General features: G+C 39.2%; 1 protein-coding gene across 1 annotated transcript in view; it reads right to left on the reverse strand.

The window, feature by feature from the left end:
* Positions 1–20,724, reverse strand: part of Cngl (Cyclic nucleotide-gated ion channel-like) — a 327,720-nt gene that overhangs the window by 59,406 nt on the left and 247,590 nt on the right. The window contains exon 6 of the mRNA XM_072301180.1: positions 757–810. Within this exon, the coding sequence (XP_072157281.1) occupies positions 757–810 (54 nt within the window). The remainder of the gene's footprint in view (positions 1–756; positions 811–20,724) is intronic.

The following is a 20,724-nucleotide window of genomic DNA, read 5'->3' on the forward strand; positions in this document are numbered from 1 at the left end:
GAGAGTTATTTGTTTCCCACACGATCAATCACTTTTTTCTTTATACACGCAGTGTACCAAGAACAAGTAACGGATTTTGAAGAGACGAGGAGAATTTTCCTCTCGGTGTCTTGATATGAATTCTTTTTTTTAATATTTATCAAGCACATCTTTGAATACACAAATTTAGCACTATTACTTTAAAAATAGTGTACATATCTTTAAATTATATTTGTTTTTGTAAATATTTACTAAGCACATTTGATATAAAACCTGAAAACTCAATTAGACAACTTAAAGAATATCGTAAAAATCGTGCCTTCGGATCTTTTACGGGCTGCAAACAAGAGACTGAGGGACCTAGAATGAAACAAGTGCCGAAAATTTCACTAAGAAAGTTCAAGATGTGTGGTGAAACGGTTGGAATTGAGTGCGCAAGGGAGTTGCAGGGATTTTCCGTCTCTACGACGGTATGCCTAAACAAACAGAGAGTGACGGCAAAAAAGTACTACTTTATTCGGTGCCCGGGGGCTTTGTAAGTTGGTCATGCATTTTACGGAGCGAGAAGGGCAGAAGGGGGTGAGGGGGGATGCAGGGAGTGTTGCGGGTGGCTCTCGATCTAAAGTCAGGTAGTGTTACCTCTCTACCCATGGGTTCAAGAGTTTTTCTATCCGTGTTTCGTTAAAAATTGAAACGAGCTGTGTGAAAATTCAAAGTGGATTCCAGATGCAGGCGTGTTTAAAAACCGTGTTGTAGAGGGAGAGAAAAAGTTTTTACCCTTGTCCAAGGAATCCGCGACAGACGGACTCGGGGAGTAGATAATAGCAGGTCCTGTGAAAAAAAGTTTGCATTAAAAAACATGATGCCAATTTGGGAGCGAGAGCATGTAAAGCTGCGTGTGGTTTTTCCTCCTCTGTTTTGAGATCGTGATTAGAAACGGAGGAAATCCAATTTCGGTTTTCCTGTTGCTTTGAGGCCGATTACACCACCCTCTCAAGAGGAAAAGAGGAAATAACTCGACTGAACTTGAAGAAAAAGATGAGACGCTCAGACAAAGAATCGAAATAAAATGTGCATTGACCCGCACTTGGATGAATACGAATTTAAGAATATGCGCATTTATCATTCTCTGCTCTTAGCATTTAAAACAAACAGGATGCTACAAACTTTCTGATTTTTTTATCAGAGTTTTTCCTTAATTAAAACTTGTACAAAGGAATAAAATAATGGCATATTTGTGCTTTTTGCCTTATCTGCCCTGAACCAAACGTGTTGAGGTTTGGATCTCAAACATAAAAGCCGGTATGGCTACAAAATAGATGAATTTCAATTTGCAGCGTTGCAGATTTCATATCACTTTAAATAAGGATGATAAAATATAAATTATGATTTAGGAGCATGATAAATGCATTTTCAAATAATACACCTGAAAGTTCCAAAATACAAAATTGTTGATTCGCTAAACGGTGTAAATTAGTGGTTAATCATCTGTTTATCCACCTCACTGTTCTCTGTTCATTTACTCCCTCAGATAAGAGAGGGAAAAATAATTTTTAAAAAAAAAAACCGTGGGGCTCATTTATCGGGTTGTTGGAGGCGTTTAAAAGGATTTAACCGCTTTCGGCGAGTCTCGGAAAGGGATTTTAGGGAGTGTATTAAACAAGGAGTTTCTTACGGTTGCCAAGTCGAAAACGCTGAATTTAGTCGATGCAGCTTTCGGCATATATGAGTAATTTATTTGATAAACCTTTTACAATTACTTAATGTAATGTTGTGGCTCCGCCCCCTCTCCCGAAACCCTTCTAATTTAACCCGTGTACGAAAGAAAAATAAATCGCTACCTCCTTTGAACTTCCTAAAATTGGAGTTGACTTTAATATGATCACAAGAGAATGAAACGGTAAGTGAGCTACTTATGAAGAGCGGAATCTACTAAAAAGCAGATCCGCCTGTCGTCCCTTCGTCGATAATTTTCGAAATATCGGTGCCGATTTCAGCGTTACATGACAAAGCCTTGTACTCCCCCTTCTCCCCTGAAAATCAGATTCACACCCTAATGTCCTCCAGGGCGGCACGTATTTAAGGTGATGATGATTTCTCAAGATATGTTGTCCTGAAGTTATCAATTCCTGCATCAAATGCATGGTTTTTTTTTTCTTTTCAAGATAGGATTCCGCTTTTATTCCCCTGAATTTTGCAAATTTTTTTGTTTAATGATTTTTAGACCCATATGTATGGGCTGCCGTCCTTTTTTGGCTAAAAAATCAGAACCTGCCAATATTTTTAACATACTTCATGTGATACATCGCACGCCGATTTGACCACGCCAGAAATCGTGACTAATCACCTCGATGAACGGCCCCTTGCCCGATTCATATTTGGACTACATTTTGTAATTAGAAACTATCATTTTTGGGTCAGCCCAGAGACAATATGTGTACCATTATTTAGTTTTCCTATGCACATAAGTGTGTTTACGGATAAGCAAGACATTAAAGTTCTGAATTGAATCGGGACATGCGAAAACCGCGAATGTCCATTTCTCCAGTCTTAAGTTTATTCGAGTTCATAATACTTTTCGGAGTTCGTTGCAACCACAAAAGTGGCGATAAACTCATCTTCACGTTTCCTCAATCCCAAAACGAGTCCTTTCATCACTTCAATGGTTGTATCAACACTTTAAAAGTATTATGAACTCAAAAAAACTTAAGACTTGAAAAATGGACATTAGCGGTTTTCCCACGTCCCGATTCAATGGCAATATGCAGTCAGGTTAGCGAGCGTCCCTGATGTTTCCATTTCATATACCAAGACAGTCTGACATCCGCGGAACGTTAGAAGAGACGGAGGCGGGGGGTGGAGGGCGAAGGTGCGTCGCAACAGTAAATCAACACAGTTGGCTGGTGATAATGTCGTTGTTTTTCCTCAGCCTCCCTCCCTCGCTCGGCCGGGCGGCGGCGGCGGGGGCGCGAAAGGGGTGGGGAGGCGAGAGCGGCGTAAATTCTTTCGGTTATTTATCAAACTTACAATTAGCTGAGTCGGAGTCGAGGGAAACTAGGCCGAAGTTTGGGGGTCCCCGTTCGAGAGACTCTCACTCTCGTCTGTTCTGGGGGTGGCGCCCCCCCCCCGCCCCGCGCCCCTCCCTCCGCTCGTCTGACAAGCGTCACGGTCGGCGGTCGCGCCCCTCCCTCGCCCTCGCGCCCTTTCGGGCTTTTCGCCCCGTCCGGTCTAGGCTCACCGTATCTTAACTACTCCCGTTCTGCGTGATTATCCGTGGAGGAATACTGCCGTGCTGAGGAAGAACGCCGTATGAACATCCCCGAGTTGCCAAATTTCCCCAGATAAAATGTTTATTTTTGAGGAAAGTTATGAATATTTTTCCTTGAAATTTTCTGACGATTCAGATCAAATTACGAACAAAATTATCCGAAAAATTGACAGAAAGATATTCGAAAATTTTCCTATAAATTAGCGATTTGTCAACGGAAATTTGGCAACGCCCGAGGGTTTATGCGGCGTTTCTTCTTAGCACGGCAGAATAGCTTTGCTTTAATTGAGACGCAGCTCGCAGGCTGCACGAACCGAAGCGAACCGATCCAACGCGACGCCTCGGGATTTCTACACCGAAATGTCATTTATATTCACGGAGCTGTCCTTCGGTCTTCTGCGGTGAAGTTTCCGCGACTATGCAATTCGATTGGGGCAGGTGTGACCGCGGATAAGCTACTATACAAAACTTTATAAACTATACAATATGACTGGAAAAGAGTACATGCTAAAAGCCGATTTAATTGAAATCCATCGTAAAAACTTTCATTTTAGCGGATTAAGAAGGACTATAATTATTAGTATTGACCGTTCCGATTATCCGCGGAGGTGCTGCCGCGAATACTCGAAAACTGCGGATAAACCGAAACAAGACAACGTGGCTGGAAGGATCACACGATGACAACACATTTTTTTGAAATTAATCGTAAAAACTTCATTCTAGCTTATTATGAGGGACTATTATTATCAGTAACGATTTTACAGTAGAGTCTCGATTATCCGCGGTGATTAGGGCAGGTGCTTTCGCGAATGCTCGAAAATTTCGGATAAGCCGAAAATATACAACGTAGCCGGAAAAGATCACACGATAACTAAAAATTTATCATAAAAACCTTTATTTTAGCTTATTATGAAAGATTATTATTTTAAGTAACGATTTTACGGTAGAGTCTTGATTATCTATTGTGATTAGGGCAGGAATTTACTTGAAATTCATCGTAAAAACTTTCATTTTAGTGAAATATAAAGGATTATGATTATTATTAACGATTTTACAGTAGAGTCTCGATTATCCGCGGTGATTAGGGCAGGTGTTGCCGCGGAAATTTGAGAAATCGCGGGCATTCGAAAATCGCGGATAAGCTGAAACTATAGGATGTGGCTGGAAAATATCACATAATCAGATCGAACGAATTCATTTGAAATGCACTATCGTAAAGACTTTCATTTTAGCGTATCATTAGTAACGACTTTACAATAGAGTGACAATTTTACTACCTTCTTGTATATTAAAGACTGAGTCATCATCGTCTAATTTACGAATAATTTTTCTTAAAAATGAGTTGACATTTTGCAAATACGATTTAAAATTTCATCGTAAATGACTCACTAAATCACTATGTGTAGAAAATGAGAAATCAGTCCTTGAACCAGAGGAAAAAAACTTCGAAACTCAATGCTCTCTTGCAAAAGTCTACATGCTATCTTGCACGAGTCATCGAACGCATAAAATATTTTTTTTAGCGGAGACTCTCGAAGAAGCAGGTATACTTATTTTGCATGATAGAATTCGATTACACTGATTAGTAGCTCCTAAACTAGCAGGGAAAAAGATTGGTGAGGGTTTCTCATGTCAAGAAGTCCATGCAAATCCAAATTTTTGCTATCAGCGCTCCGTAAAAAATACAGATTTAAAAGCTCAATCTGATGACGTTCATACGTGAATGAGGGTGGGGACTTTCACGCGCAGGTGTCGCAAATCGTTTTAATCAACTTTGCGCGCAGATCTTGGAATCTTTCCACACTCTGTCGATGGCCTTTGAACTTTCAATATTCTTTTACCTCTGAAAATTGAACGCAACATTGTTATTTTCCTCGAAAGAATTTTGATTTCTTATTTACCCACTTTGTAGCTCTAAATATCAGTTATGAAGCAAGGAAGGCAAACGTTCAAGAGAACCACAATTCAGATAGCTTTTTTTAACCGAGCAAAGTAGATTACACTTTAAAGTTTGAAAACTCAGTAGAAAGGAGGTAATTTTAACCCTGGCTGTGACAAGACTCATTACGTCCTTTATTCCTCCTTTACATTAAACTTTGCACTTGAAACTATGAGATATGAAATAAATTGTACCATGTATAAAAATTAATCAGCGTAAAGCTTTGATGAAAGTTCTCCGTGGAACAACATTCAAACAAAGGCTTTATATGGAGTGAGGGAATGAGGGGGGAAATTGAACACCTACCGTGGCTATATAGACATGTTCAGCGACGGCCACCATTCAGCGGCGTGTGACGTCAATCAGTGAAAAATGAGTCTACAATTAAGTTGCTAAATTAATAGCTCATGTGTGATTTTTGTTGAATTCAAAGCGTCTCCCGTGTAAATTGCGCGGGAATGTCATATGAAAACAACAAACGGCAGAGTAATTCGACAAAAGGATGATCTACTATCAGAATATTACTATGCATTGGCTTAATTACTCACAATCAGCTCTGTTTCATTTGAAAGAGTGAATGGATGATCAGTGTTGTCTTAAACCAGAGGGGCGTACATTTCTCATTGCGTTGCAGCGTATTAAATAAGGTAAAATCATTCTCGGCAAAATTTATTCGCATGATGTTCGGCGAGGAAATTACAGGATAAAATGACTTATGGCGAGAAAATCTTTCCTACAGAGCAAAACTGAAACACCAGGGTTGGGTTGCGCCTTTCTTTGCTGAGAAAGATAGAGATGAATATAGGTTTTGTTAGCCATGCAATATTGTACAGCAACATTCAATATTTTTATGAAATGCTCTATTACACGATTTACTCCTAAAAAATAAAGGTGTTTCTGATTATGTTTTTATTTTATTTTGAACATTTAAGGGGAAAGTACGAATTCAGAAAAAAATAATAATAATAATCTTCTTCTCATTCTTTTACAAGCGATTATTGCATTGCCCTGTTTGTCAGGTCATCTATTACTGAGCATATTAAATTATAAATATCATGAAAAAAAAAATGGTGAATATAAAGGTCTTGTCAGATAGTAAAAAAACCAAGAATAAAATAGTCGATCGGTTATAGAACATTTCGTCAACGATTTTTTGTCCGCATACCTGTTTTTTCCAGTAATTTACGTCCACGCGTTTATTCGGCACGGGAGTTTTGGTCCACGTGCCAGTTAAGACCCAAAGTTAATTGGCCCACATGTAAATACAAAAGACAAATGCTCACGACGTTTTTGGATGAAAATGTGTAATGCCTTGGAAAAATGAGGGTTTGCTTGTTTTTTTTCTTTTGTCTGTTTGCTCCAACGGAGAATTACGAGGGCGTTCAATAAGTAAGTATCCCCCCTCTCTAAAATCCATAAGAATGGACCAATTTTAAAAAAACTTGGGCTCAAAATCTTCCTTAGGATATTTTGAGTTCAACAAAACAAACCGCAACAAAATCGGACCATGTGCGGCCGAACGCGAGCCGTTTGAACGCGCCGAGGTGCTCGACGCTCCCGCCGAATCTGCGAGGATTTGAAGTCCGCTACAGGAGAAGAGCTTCTCTGCCAAAGCCTCAGTCGTTCATCACTGACGAAAAATCAAAGAAATTTTTGTAGAATAAGGGGCTTACCTCACTTCTCCACATAACCAGCTCGATCCAAGCAAGTCTGATACTGACTAAGACTAAGAGAACAGCTTTTGGATGCCTCGTGCGTGGAAGTCTTTCAGCTGACCGCGGATGAAAGAGTGGACGGCTTGTTTGACCTCTTCCACTGATTCAAAATTAACTCCTCCGAGTTCAGATTTCAGGAACGGGAATAAATGGTGGTCTGGTTTGCCATTTATTATCGTTCCTGAAATCTGAACTCGGAGGAGTTAATTTTGAATCAGTGGAAGAGGTCAAACAAGCCGTCCACTCTTTCATCCGCGGTCAGCTGAAAGACTTCCACGCACGAGGCATCCAAAAGCTGTTCTCTTAGTCTTAGTCAGTATCAGACTTGCTTGGATCGAGCTGGTTATGTGGAGAAGTGAGGTAAGCCCCTTATTCTACAAAAATTTCTTTGATTTTTCGTCAGTGATGAACGACTGAGGCTTTGGCAGAGAAGCTCTTCTCCTGTAGCGGACTTCAAATCCTCGCAGATTCGGCGGGAGCGTCGAGCACCTCGGCGCGTTCAAACGGCTCGCGTTCGGCCGCACATGGTCCGATTTTGTTGCGGTTTGTTTTGTTGAACTCAAAATATCCTAAGGAAGATTTTGAGCCCAAGTTTTTTTAAAATTGGTCCATTCTTATGGATTTTAGAGAGGGGGATACTTACTTATTGAACGCCCCTCGTATATGTAGTTGAGATTTTTGGTAAACATGGGGAAGCGTCAATTCCATGAGACAAAATTCACTAAAACTGTCTACACCTCTTTGGTGTAACAGGACTTAATTATCTTTCAAGAAATTCCCACCTTGTTATACCTGAACCAGATAAACCTCTATATTTGCCTCAGCTAAAGACTCTTAGATTTTTCCTGTGTACGATAAGTATCTTGATTTATTTTGCGACGAAAGATCTGTACTTTTAAAGGATGCCTGTCATTCTTAATACGTACATCTAAATTTCGTATAATACTGTGCAACACCTCTGTTGTGAAATAGTTGCTTCAGGCGCCGCCGCACGCCGCGCATTGGCGCCTACAAACCTAAGTGGATACTTCAGGCTGTGCAATGCGTGAAGTATCCACTTAGGTTTGCAGGCGCCAGTGAGACTCTCGCGCTGGCAGCACGCCGCTCCGCTCTGTTAGGCTTTAATATTTACTAGGGGCTTATGGGGCTGCTTCGCAGCCCCTTATTTTTCCTGTACACTTTTCATTTTCACATGTTTTTTTTTTTTATTTATTATTCATTTAATTTTCTGTTTTGTCTTTGAATCGGGTCTAATTATTTTTTTAAGAGAATAAATATAACAAATGTTTTCAAAAATTGTAATTTTATTTAGTAAACTTAAAACTAAAATTTTGTTTTAATCTTCATACAAAATTATTTTTTAGGTTTTACATTTGTTTTCAAACTAATTTTAAAGAAGATCTTTTTTTATTTTTTACATACTTTGCTTTTTTTTCGATTAAATTGTTGATTCTTCTTTTGCCATTTCTGTCCTGCTTTTCTTCCTATATTTCCTACAACTTTGCTCTTCTTCTTTCCTCCTTTTGTCTTTTCTTTTTTTGCTTCTTCTTTTTCTTCTTCAGTAGCTGTTCCTTCTGGTTCTTCTTCTTTTTCTGCTCCTGTTTTAACTTCATCTAATTTTTCCGCTTTTTCTTCTTCGTTTTTTCCATGTTCAGTCTGCTTTCTGGTTTCCGTATTTGCTGGTATGTTATCTTTTTCTTGTTTCGTTATCTTACTATTCCACATATAAGTCAGTTGTTTATTACCCATGTATGTTCCTAGCTTAACTTGTTTGATAAAAACGGTTTTTCCCAAGTCTTCGTGTTCAATTTCATTGGTAGCTTCGTTCCACAGGATTATGTCAATCTGGAAAATGTTAAAATATGATTTAATGATGTTTTTTTTTTTTGTCATGTAACATTTTTATCAGTATTCCAAGCTTTCATATCCAATCGTTTAAACTTATTTAATTTCATTTAATTTTTTCTTTTAATAGAAAATCCTCTCTCTGCTGCTTTTGAAATGTAATTTTTCAATTTTTTTGTCGTTTGTTAATTGTCAGTGGTGTTTTTTTGGTGTTTAGACTCTCCGCCCCGTTTCCTATTCCACAATTGCGCTACCTAATAATTTTTCTTTTTCTTACCCCGTTGCCCTTTGAGTCTTTAATTTGAGTCGGAATGCAGCTGCATTCCGGATGCGTTAAGGGGTGGGAAGGAGGGAGGGACGGACTGAGAAACTGAAAAAAGTACGTTACGTAACGGTAAATATTAAATAAACTTACCTATATATGGATCCTTGAACTTTAAAGCAATGAGGTCCATCACCCGGAATATCAATTCGATTTGCAGAGAAAGAGGCAAAAGCAACAGCACTATTATAATTTCTGATATGCTTTATGAAATTTGGAGAATATAAAAATAATGATTTCAAATCGGTATTTGTCCGAATACTCGGTAAAGAAATTAAGCTATTTTGGCAGCAGTTATTAAAATGACCATTGGACATTTCACCCTGGAAATGGCGAGCATCACAATGATGACAAATTATATTCATTGAACCGACTGAAAATTTGGTAACAAAATTTTCATCAAAGTTCTGATCATCAATATTATACTTCCGAAATGAAGAAATGAAACTTTGATTTTCTATACTAATAACAGAGTTAAGTTCTTGCTTCACTAAACGAACATGCGGAGAATTCTGGAAAACGCGACCACGTTTTGGAGGACGACCGCCTCGGTCATTGAAAATTTCACTCATAACAACTGTTAAATTTAAAATTAAAATTAGTAAAAATTATTATTATTTTAACAAAATCATAACTGAAAAGTTCAATTTTTAAATTAAAAAAAATAAATCAGAAGAAAAAGGATGAAATGAAAATGGAAATTAATAATAAACATATTTATACACATTGAAAAGAAACAGCGTGAAAAGTTCTGATCGGAAATGAGAAAAAAAACTTGGAGGTTATTGACTTAATGAGGAAAAATTGGCAATAGGAAAAAGATGGAACCAATCATGAAAAACCGTAAAAAAAAAAAAAAAAAACGCGGGAAAAGAAAAATGTAAGTTGATGGCAGTTGAGTGTTGGAAGTAACCTCACTTAATGATGATTGTTGAATGAAAACAGCTGATAAAAAGACAGCAAACAGTAAAGTAAGATGCGTAGCAACAAAACTTTTCCGAAAAACAAAAAACAAAAAACCCCCACTTCCCCTCATCCAATTTATGAGTTTTTAGGGATTTAAAAATCGGGGACGAACCCCAGAAAATAATTTATAGTTTTCCCGAAGCATTGAGAACAACACCTTTCAAATGAACCAACGCCCCTCGCAATTAGTACAGTGGTTGATTCACAATTTCATTCTATTTTTCAAATTAGATATTAAGATACTCGCATAGTCAGCGTTTTTTAACTCATGATTTTGAAATGTTTGCACACACTGCATTGATTATTCTCATTTAAATTGATGGGGAAAAATATGTATCAATTTATCAAAGGAGAATAATAATATAATGTGTGTTTTTTAAGTATTGGTGGTTCCGTGTCAAATTTGATGATTTCCAAAGCACTTCAATATTTCCTTTTACATTTTGTTCTTTTATTGTGCTGCATATAACGGTTGGACCAAGTCACTATTGCTTATTTAACGTGTGGGCATAAACTACTGGACAAAAAAGGTGCGCGGACAAAAAATCGTTGACAAAAAGTCCTGAAATCAGTCGATCATCCTCAGGAGAAAAGAAACAGCTTTGTGCCCATCATCTCTTAGGCGGTCGTGTAGATAATCTTTGCTTTCTTAATGTAAGAAATAATAATTTCAATTACTTTTTTTTAACAGTAAACCTAATTTTGTAACAAGCTAATAATTTGGTTAGGTATATTTCATAACAGTATTTCAGAAGAAATAGCAAAGTCAAGCATAGTTCATGTAGAGGGAATAGCATCCTGATAAAATTACAATATCATCATGGAATTCATCATGAATTATGACGAGATAATCATAATGAATTTTGAAAATTTATGATCAGAGTGAGTGAGTCTACATCTAAAAATGCAACGCACTGTATTAAAATCCGGCAACTCTGTCGTGCTGATCATTGAAGGTCTTTTTGCACCTCTGAAAATCACTTGAACATAAGCGCAATTCAAACCCCGAAGAGTGGAAAGGAGAAAAAACGTTGAAAAAAATAAAAACACTTACGATCAGTTAGACTGTTGCAAGTATTTTCAACAAGAAAGTAACAAATCGGGACGTTTGGTGGCTCAAAGTGTGGAAGTAAGGACCTAAAGAAATATTGATGACCGACTGAAAAGCACCAGAGCTCAATTCGTCGCTCTTGGGACATAAAAGCGCAATCGGTTTCCGAAATGCGCTCTATCACGTAAAACTCTGAGCTTTCTGGGGCTCACGTAAAAATTAGGATACGCCCTTCCTTCGGCAAAGCACCGGATTCTTTGTGAGGGCGTCTGACGGGATACTAAATGACGTTCCGGGGCCGTTCAATGAGAAAGAAATACGTGCGATCCTACTTACATTTTTCTGAATCCTTCCCTCTAATTTATCAAAATATACCGCATCAATTATAAGGTCTATTAAGGGCAGTTCTTGAGCAAAAAGTGGGTGACTTATTGATCTGCGACGTCTGGTCGCCTCTCGAGATCCTTATAATTTTCCGAGGGAGGGTTTAAGGTGCTCGAGAGGGACATTGATTTATGGTCTATATCCACCACCTCCCCGTCCTCGGCGGAGTTTTTTGTCTCTGCTATGATGCTACCACTTGTCCTCTTTCTGCTGTCAAATCGTGCGTGAAAAGTAGGCCCTTCAGCAGAATCTCTTATTTATACCAACAGGGTACTGCTTGCATGATGTTGTAAGGTCGAACCGTTTTGCCCGGAAGTGACTTGACTGGAGAGTCATTGAGTCTCGTTCACCGGCAAGTTGGAATAAAAAGTGATATCACAGAAGTGATATCACTGTGATATCACGTTGGAATACTGTTATTAATGAACAAGGTTTCAGGGTGAGACTATATCGACTAGTCCGACTCAAGAAAGGGAGCAATAAAGTTTCATTACTCAACTACCCGGACAAACCCAGAGCAAATAGAAAAAGTGTATGAACTGCAGTCTGACCTCATCTCTCAATCGCTAAAGTTTCAGGTCAACAGGAATGGGCTCTATATTTGATTGTTCCTTATTTCAAGACTCAATGATTGAGTAATCTCTTAATTTTATACTTTTAACGACTCTTGTCTCGAACGATGAAATAAAAAAATGATTAAACAATGATTATTCCACACTTATTATGATTAAAATTCATCGCTGTCACTGAGGTTTTCCTGCTTATTTTGGTGGCTTCTAAAAATGCATGTCCCAAGGCGTTATAGCTGCATGAAGGAGACTGATTAGTGAATAGTGCAAAATTATACCTGTGCAAAAAACAGTGGAAGCAGAGCTTTCGTTTCCTATAACTTTGATTAACAATTTGGCAAGTTGGTAATCGGCTCAGTGTCCGCCTGTCCGTAAAAACTTTTTTCATTTATAATTCGATAAATCATCCTCGTCATTACCATTAGCCGGGCAGCTCCTTCGTCATGCTTGCCTATTGAGCCAAGTTCGATTGATGGATCTCAACATGAGTCCGACAAAAAAGGCCTGGAGTTTTCCAGAAATACTCTGACATTGACTCTAGACATTACACGCAATAAAAAGATAAGAGCAACAACTTGTTCAATACAGATCCGGAATCTCCATTTCTCAAGTTGAATTTAATGGGGTTTCTCAAATTCATTAGACATTTTGTTGGGTTCAAATTGTTAAAATAATGTAACGTATCAAAATCTAAAATAGATACACCTTATTTTTAACATTGATATAATTTTAGTCCCCGCAATGTAATCAACGATTTATCTACAAAAGGAGGAGCTGCAAAAATAAAAAAAAACTTGCAAAATACTGTATCTAACATTTTTGAAAGGTCGGGGTATCTTTTTTTTTAAATTTATATCTGTAGTCACATAATACTGCAATGGTGGTCCTTCCTGTTCGCGATTCTGAGATTTAATTCAAACCAGTAGTAAACCTGACAATCAGACCGTTCCTTAACCATGCCTTTACCATTGTCAAAAGGAGCAGAAATTAGGGAAATATCATTGAAAAACTGTTGAAAAGAGCTTTTGTCAGTAAAGCCAATCAATTTCTAAGCGTTGATTAATTTGCTTAGTTACCATTTATTACCCTCATTAATGCATAACTTTGTTTTCTCATTTTGATATGAAAACAGAGAGGAAGTTTGACATTGACGCTCAAAATGAAAATTTCGCTATAGATATGCCATGGAAGAAAAAATGAGAGGGTACCAGACCGTCTCGTGATACATGCTCCCTAGGGGATCTTGTGACCAGCAGTAGACAATCTAATACCCACTGACATTCTTGTATATCCGCGTGGAATAGCAAATTTTTGCGCACAAACGAATCTAAAAAATGGAAAGAGACGGGAAACGGCTTACGTAGTAACATTATAAAGTGATTATTCATTCACAATCGACTGGATTCAACGCATTGCGGTTTTCGTCCAACGTGTCCCGAGAACTTGCCCGCAAATAGAGGTGAATGTGTGGATGTGTAGAAACAAGTCATTTTTCTCCCCATGGTTGCCATGTCGGCGGCACGGAGTATCAATTTAGGATGGCACGAACGGAGGGAATAAATTAATCGGCAACCTGTTCCCTGTCACTGAAACGCAGCTGATGGGGTTTTAAAGCGAAGGAATTCGAAGCCAGCGCTATGGCGCACAGTGGATCGAGCCAATAGGAGCGGCCGGACAAAATTAGAAGACTTTAAAAGCTTGTAACTCCATTTATTCAAAATTTTGACTTTCTAAAAGTGGTTCCATTGATTTCCTCGAAAAATTGTCGTCTTGAACCACCCCTTGAAATTTAAAACAAGTTGGATTTTGCAATCCCTAGCGATAGCAATATTCGTCATGGGAACGTTAGCTTCTGGGATATGAAAATGTTAAGGTACAGTTCGTTTGTAGTATCTTCTGAATTGAAGGGGCTATGTAATTTTGTGTTGACATCTCTTTTTTAACATTTTTAATTATTTTCTTTGCATACAAGAAAGCTGTTATGTACCAATTATTTATTTTCGTTGGATTATATATGGTTTTCGGAAGTTAACGCATTTAAGTTTCAGGTTCGCTTTTTCGGCATAAAGTATACATAAGGTGTCCCAAAAGCACCGGGACTTGTTCTGTAACTTCGAAAATAAGATAGATACAGACATGATCTTAATCTCATTTTAAAGATCAACTCAATACCTATCGATTAAAACCAAGATCAGCTCAATCGAATAAAAATTGACCGAGTTATGGCATTTGAAATCAGCGAGGAAAGTTTACGCCTACGGTTTTTAAGGAAGATTCTTCATCGCCGTAAATCGAAAAGTCGGCCGATAAAGTGATGCTTATTGTGTTTTTTTATTTTCGAGGTGTCATTTATCAACATTTTGTACCATCAAACACAACAGTTGACAGTGCGTATTATTGCAAAGTACTAAAGGAGTTGAGAATGCACATTTCCCGGAAACGGTCGGACTTGAAAGCTTCGTGGATACTCCATCAAGACAATGCGCGGCCTCACACATCGAGCTTAACGCGTGAATTTATGAGTAAAAATGGAGTTGAAACAATCCCTCATCCCCCTTATAGCCCTGACTTGGCTCCATGTGATTTTTGGATGTTTCCTACGCTTAAAAAGGAGCTTCGCGGACGAAGATTCGTATCGAAGACCGAAATCCAGAATGCAATTCAAAACTTCTTCAACTCCATCCCAGAGGAAGAATTCAGGAAAACAATGTTGGATAAGTGGCAAGAGCGCATGAAAAAGTGCATCCGGTTTGATGGACGGTACTTTGAAAAGCAAAAGGAAGTTATGGAAGATTCGGAGGAAAGTGGATACGAATATTAACTTTTTGAATCCTGGTAAGCGAAAAATCTTCCTAAAAACCGTAGGGGTAAACTTTCCTCACTAATTTCAAATTGTCATAACTCGGTCAATTTTTATTCGATTGAGCTGATCTTGGTTTTAATCGATAGGTATTGAGTTGATCTTCAAAATGAGACCAAAATCATGTCTGTATCTATCTTACTTTTGAAGTTACAGAACCAGTCCCGGTACTTTTGGGACACCCTACGTATGATATTTTTACTCTACACATATGCCCGAATACGCATCATAAGGGACCTATGTGCTTCCTAAGTTGCCAAGTATTAATTATTGTTAGATGATTGGTCTAAAACATTCAATACAACCAGTAAAAATTAGCTGTCCCCTACGAGATTCGAACCCCCGCTCGCACAAAAAGTGGCTCTCTCCCAGAATCAGAACGGTATTGTAGCTAATTGAGCTATCTCACCGCTCGGATGCATAGGGAGAAAAGAGAACAGTTAAGTGATCTCGGACGCTGAGCGGGGCTTCACAAAAGACGTCCTTGAGATTTCAACGGTTCGGCCACTGGCGTGATAAGAGACAACGGATTAAGCGCATTACTCTGTGAGACATTGTTTACCTATGCTGTCATGTGTCACAAGGTTCATCTCAGCATGCATTTGCGATCGCGGCAGTAAGCTGAGGCAATATTTCTGTATTCATGGATTAAATCCATCAATCGAGTTCTGATTTTGGCTCATATATCCGTAACGGGTCCTCCAGAGCAATTTTCCACCTTGTACGATGGTTATTATTTCTTTATATCTATGTTTAAAATTTGAGGTGGGATAATGGCGGCTTCTCAAGAGCAACGAGGTAGGCGATCTTTTGCACCAACGAACAGAAAACTGATGGCGAAAAATAACCAATCAGAACCTCCCAAAAAAAAGAATTTGCCCAAAATCGGAACTTCGTGGTTCTGCGCAGATTTACCAGTCAGACACGACATCTCAAGGTGGAAAAAAACTCGCTGAAAGCGAATTTTAGAAATCAACACAACTTGACGTAGAGACATGATTGGCTAAAAAATACAACGGTTTTTGATACATCGGAAAATGAACCAAAAATCGAAGACTGGGCGAAACGCTCAAGGTCGCAGAGGCATAGGGAATCCCATAGCGATAGCAACGGAACGATTGTAATATCATGGGGAACTCCGTTCCCATGACAATATGACGAATCAAGCATCAAAATTTGCAGTTTTATAGTCAAAAATGTAATGTCCTACTTCTTTGATGGACCCGATCCATTGTGCGGCGCTCCGTTTGCGGCAGGGATTCAGGGCACCACCACGCTCGCACGTAATGTGTTTGTTTGTGAACGGGACTGTACAGCATCGGCGGGTCGATTCTTGAATCTCAGTCGATATGATTTTGATCGATAAATAGCGTTACTGAGATAGGGACTTATCGATCGAACGATAACTTTACGAGAAAAGAAGCGCGGACGACGCGACGCGACGCGGGGATCCGTAAACAAACACTGGCTCTTGCCGATCACAACTTCGTACAGATAGCTCCGAGGGTAACACCAGGGACTCAATCCCTACCAGTATGGTAGTCATCGGTTTTATTACATCCGCGAGAGCTTTATTCTCTTCATGGAGAGGTGGAGAGGAAACTCTCGTGAAATCTGAAGTTAAGGTAATTTGTTCCGGGTTCCAGGTCTGGTCCAACTCGGATGCGTATCTCGAATTGATTAAGTCGAACATTTTGAAATACACTGAGAAGAAATGGACCGTAAGTGTTCTATATCGGTTCGAACGGTTTTAAAAACTACAATGATAGTCAAAGTGCGAAACTACGCATCTCCGTTTGTTATGTTGCAGACCCCCTGTCATACATTATTTTTTCTCTGGAAAAGTCAACGTAATCTCTTGAGAACTTTCTTGATTTTTCTTCTCTAATCAGCAATATTCTGTTAAAATTCCAAGTCATAGTTCGCTCGTCCCTCCTCGAAAAAAGCAAACAGGAGCAAAAATGTTGAAGGACAGAAACGGAGACAGATGTGGATCCAGCAACTTGGCAACATTGTTTTTCTCCTTTTAAACCTATGGAAATGTATCGATTTTTGGAGGGGCCAGGTGCTCCGGCATGAATCGATTATTTAACATAGGTTTAATAGGAGGAAACCTGGTGTTGCCAAATTGCTAGATCCGCCAATGAACGGAGATACGTGATTCTGCACTTTGGCCTTCTGTCCTCCAGCGTTCTTCACACAACCGAGCTTTCAAACTGGACCGAACTTCTCGATTCGAATCGAGTTCTGAACTAACTTCTGTACGTTTCATGATGGAATATTATCCTCTGGTTTGCTGAAGTTTTCTTGATAGTTCGATAAGTTCTGCAAATGAAGGGGGGGGGGGGGGGGGGGTAAAATTTTGTTAAACCAGACACGCAACGCAACAACGATGCAACCGACGAACGTTAATTTTTAACTGAAGGGTAAACTTCGGAAGCTTCCGATGAAGTCAACTTGCTTTGCATGAAATTTTGATAAGAAAATGTGCCTCAAAGAAATTTAATTCTTACTTGTCTATGTGGTGCGATGGTGTGTACACAAATTACAGTGTGTGCGGGATGGTGATAAGTTAATCAAACGGAGAAACAGAGCCATCAATAAATCGAAGTCAAGTGCTGCGATTGATCCAAGTCGTCAAATAACCTAACCTTGAAGATTTGCCGGCTTGATTTGATCGTATGACATCAGCTATAGTTGTATAGTTTCGTTCCCGTAGATTTTTGTTTTTATCAGGCACATATTTGTGCGTGAGGCTGCCGATTTAGATATTTTAAAAACTAAGGTCACATGCCTCGGATGTTGGCATGTAACTCGTTCCACGTGCTGTTTGAGCCTCGACTCGTTCTTCGAAACTTCTCTCACAGTTATTATTCCACGTATTGATCTTAACGAAACTTCAATTCATGAATGTGACCTACACGACTGTAGGGAGGGAAATTCCATCCATAGAATTCTCTGTCCTCACGGAAAAAACTGTAACAATAGGTGGCTGCATGTGCTGTGTGCAATATGGTCATACCTTCGAAGGGATGAGGGATGGTTGATCATATTCCTCCCTTCCAGAAAATATCTCTCATCCTCACTATGCGCCTCGAACCGATCAGTTTTAAGGCGATTGATAACTGAGAACATCTTAAAAACTACGATCAGATTTCGAATTATGCGATTGTATTGGTGGCATAAGTCAAGGAATAAAAACTAGCACTACGCCGTCTAAACTTCTCACACTCATGACGCAATTGACAATATCGTTCGACGATGGTACAACCATGGTATGATGGTACATGGACGAGGCTACAACCTAATTTTTATCACTTAGTGGTTAAAATTAGGTTGTAGCCTCATATGCATGGTAAATAATTGATAGAATTTTCAATTTTTTTTTATTGGAAAAATGTTTTTAGAAAATTATACATGGCTGTATTCTGCTTGCCGTACTTAATTATTTGGTGCGCAGGTGGGGAAACTTAAATCCCTGAAAAATAATTTCCATTGAAGAAATAAGATAGTTTGGTTAGTGTAAAATATTAGCCCATTTATTGACCTTTTTACTTCATTTGATTGATGTTTGTTGATTGTGAAATTAAGGAGCCGAGGATATTGGTTGGCGACGACGCAGAATTTTTATTACGCTTTTTTTTACTTTTTTTAAAAAAAGATAATCATTTTTACGGAAAATTGTGAATAATTTCTCTAAATTTCTTCTAGAATATTCTCTGAAAATTATTTACAAAAATATTCAGTAATTTTCTTTTGAAAAATAAACTAGTTGTGGAAAGAGCCATGCACAAAAAGGGCCAAAAACGGCCCATTTTTGGGCCCTCGAAATTGGGGTCGAAGTGAGGTTTTTTTTTCATCCTTAGGGTGACCCTTTACACATACTAAAATTTCAGATTGAGTATACGCACCGGTTTTCGAGTTATGGGGGGGCAAAGTCCCGATTTTCACCCATTTTTGCAAGTGTTTTAATGTCGAACTCCGGCTGTTACGAGGTACCAGATCTAGATATTGAAGCGCGGTTTGCGGTGATTTGTTCAGCTATTCCTGTAGTATTTTTCCACATCTTTCACAAAGCCCCAAATGGTTTTTCGGGGGGCAGAGAGGGGGGCTTTATTCATACTATCATGACCGTAAGCGCATCTTACTGACTTTACTTTGTTCTCTTCTCTCCGCGCCGCAGTCACGATGGTATTTTCTGTTGGGGATTTTTCTTCTTCTTCTTCTTCACATTTTACCAATTTTCATGTCCTCCCCTCTTTTCCCCTTTTTACCCCTCCCCCGCAATCCAAACACTTCCTCTCAAGTGCTTCTTCCTGTAAGGCAGATATGACGGGGTCATAAGTGGGGGATTATTTTTCTTTCTTTACGACTGATAAACTTTGACCCAACTTACTTCTCCCTTACAGGGCCCATGTATTCAGTATTTCACTACCTAAACATAAGTGAAACATTATTTGCCAGAAACATCGTCATTTCTGCTGCGGAGGGAGCAAAATACTTCAAGTAAAGTGGAGCGAACAGGGGGGGGGGGGGCAGCAATACAGGGGTAAGGAGGGCCCTCTAAGGGAGAAGTAAGTTGGGTCAAAGTTTATCAGTCGTAAAGAAAGAAAAATAATCCCCCACATATGACCCCGTCATATCTGCCTTACAGGAAGAGCACTTGAGAGGAAGTGTTTGGATGCGGGGGAGGGGGTAAAAAGGGGAAAAGAGGGGGAGGACATGAAAATTGGTAAAATGTGAAGAAAAAGAAGAAGAAGAAAAATCCCCAACAGAAAATACCATCGTGACTGCGGTGCGGAGAGAAGAGAACAAAGTAAAGTCAGTAAGATGCGCTTACGGTCATGATAGTATGAATAAAGCCCCCCTCTCTGCCCCCCGAAAAACCATTTGGGGCTTTGTGAAAGATGTGGAAAAATACTACAGGAATAGCTGAACAAATCACCGCAAACCGCGCTTCAATATCTAGATCTGGTACCTCGTAACAGCCGGAGTTCGACATTAAAACACTTGCAAAAATGGGTGAAAATCGGGGACTTTGCCCCCCCATAACTCGAAAACCGGTGCGTATACTCAATCTGAAATTTTAGTATGTGTAAAGGGTCACCCTAAGGATGAAAAAAAACCTCACTTCGACCCCAATTTCGAGGGCCCAAAAATGGGCCACTTTGTGCATGGCTCTTTGAAACGTCAAAATGGAGATATGTGGTTTTGTGGTTCTATTCCCGCTTCAGGTTGGATAGATGAGTAAAAATCCCTTGAGTATCGATCAAGCCCAACTGTTGCCCTCACACATTTGGTTTTCTAAGAGAACTCGACTTTCAGCGCTTTGGATCTTATACCCAAATAAAAGCTCTGGCTGAGCACTGAAATTGGGAATAATTCTCGGGCTCATTTCACGAGCGCGTTAAGGGTGGGGCGCGAGGCTGCCCCAAAAGTTCCGGATCGGAAAATTGGAAATTGATTGGGTTTCTTAGAAAGAACACGAATATCTGAAAGTTTGATATACAGCTCGCGAGCCGTATTGAGACTTCAGACCGGCCGCAGCCTACCGTTTGCGGAAACAAATTTGGAATTATAAGTAGCTTGGCTCTGGCTGAAACTGGAGCAACCTCCTTATAACCGTAATAAAATTGATAAATGGTGAATTTTTCGGCTTGCCGTGTGATTTGATTTATGAAGTGCTGAGGAGTGTATTGGGGCTCCGAGAGTTTACTCCTTGCCCGCTACACGCACAATGCCTGTAAATTAGTGGTTTCTCCTCAGCTACATTGCTCATGAGGACCGTTGAGAATCGGGAAAAGACTTTTTTAAAACGTTCCGTTG

Source organism: Bemisia tabaci, chromosome 6, assembly GCF_918797505.1.
Source record: "Bemisia tabaci chromosome 6, PGI_BMITA_v3".
In the NCBI taxonomy this organism is placed as follows: domain Eukaryota; kingdom Metazoa; phylum Arthropoda; class Insecta; order Hemiptera; family Aleyrodidae; genus Bemisia; species Bemisia tabaci.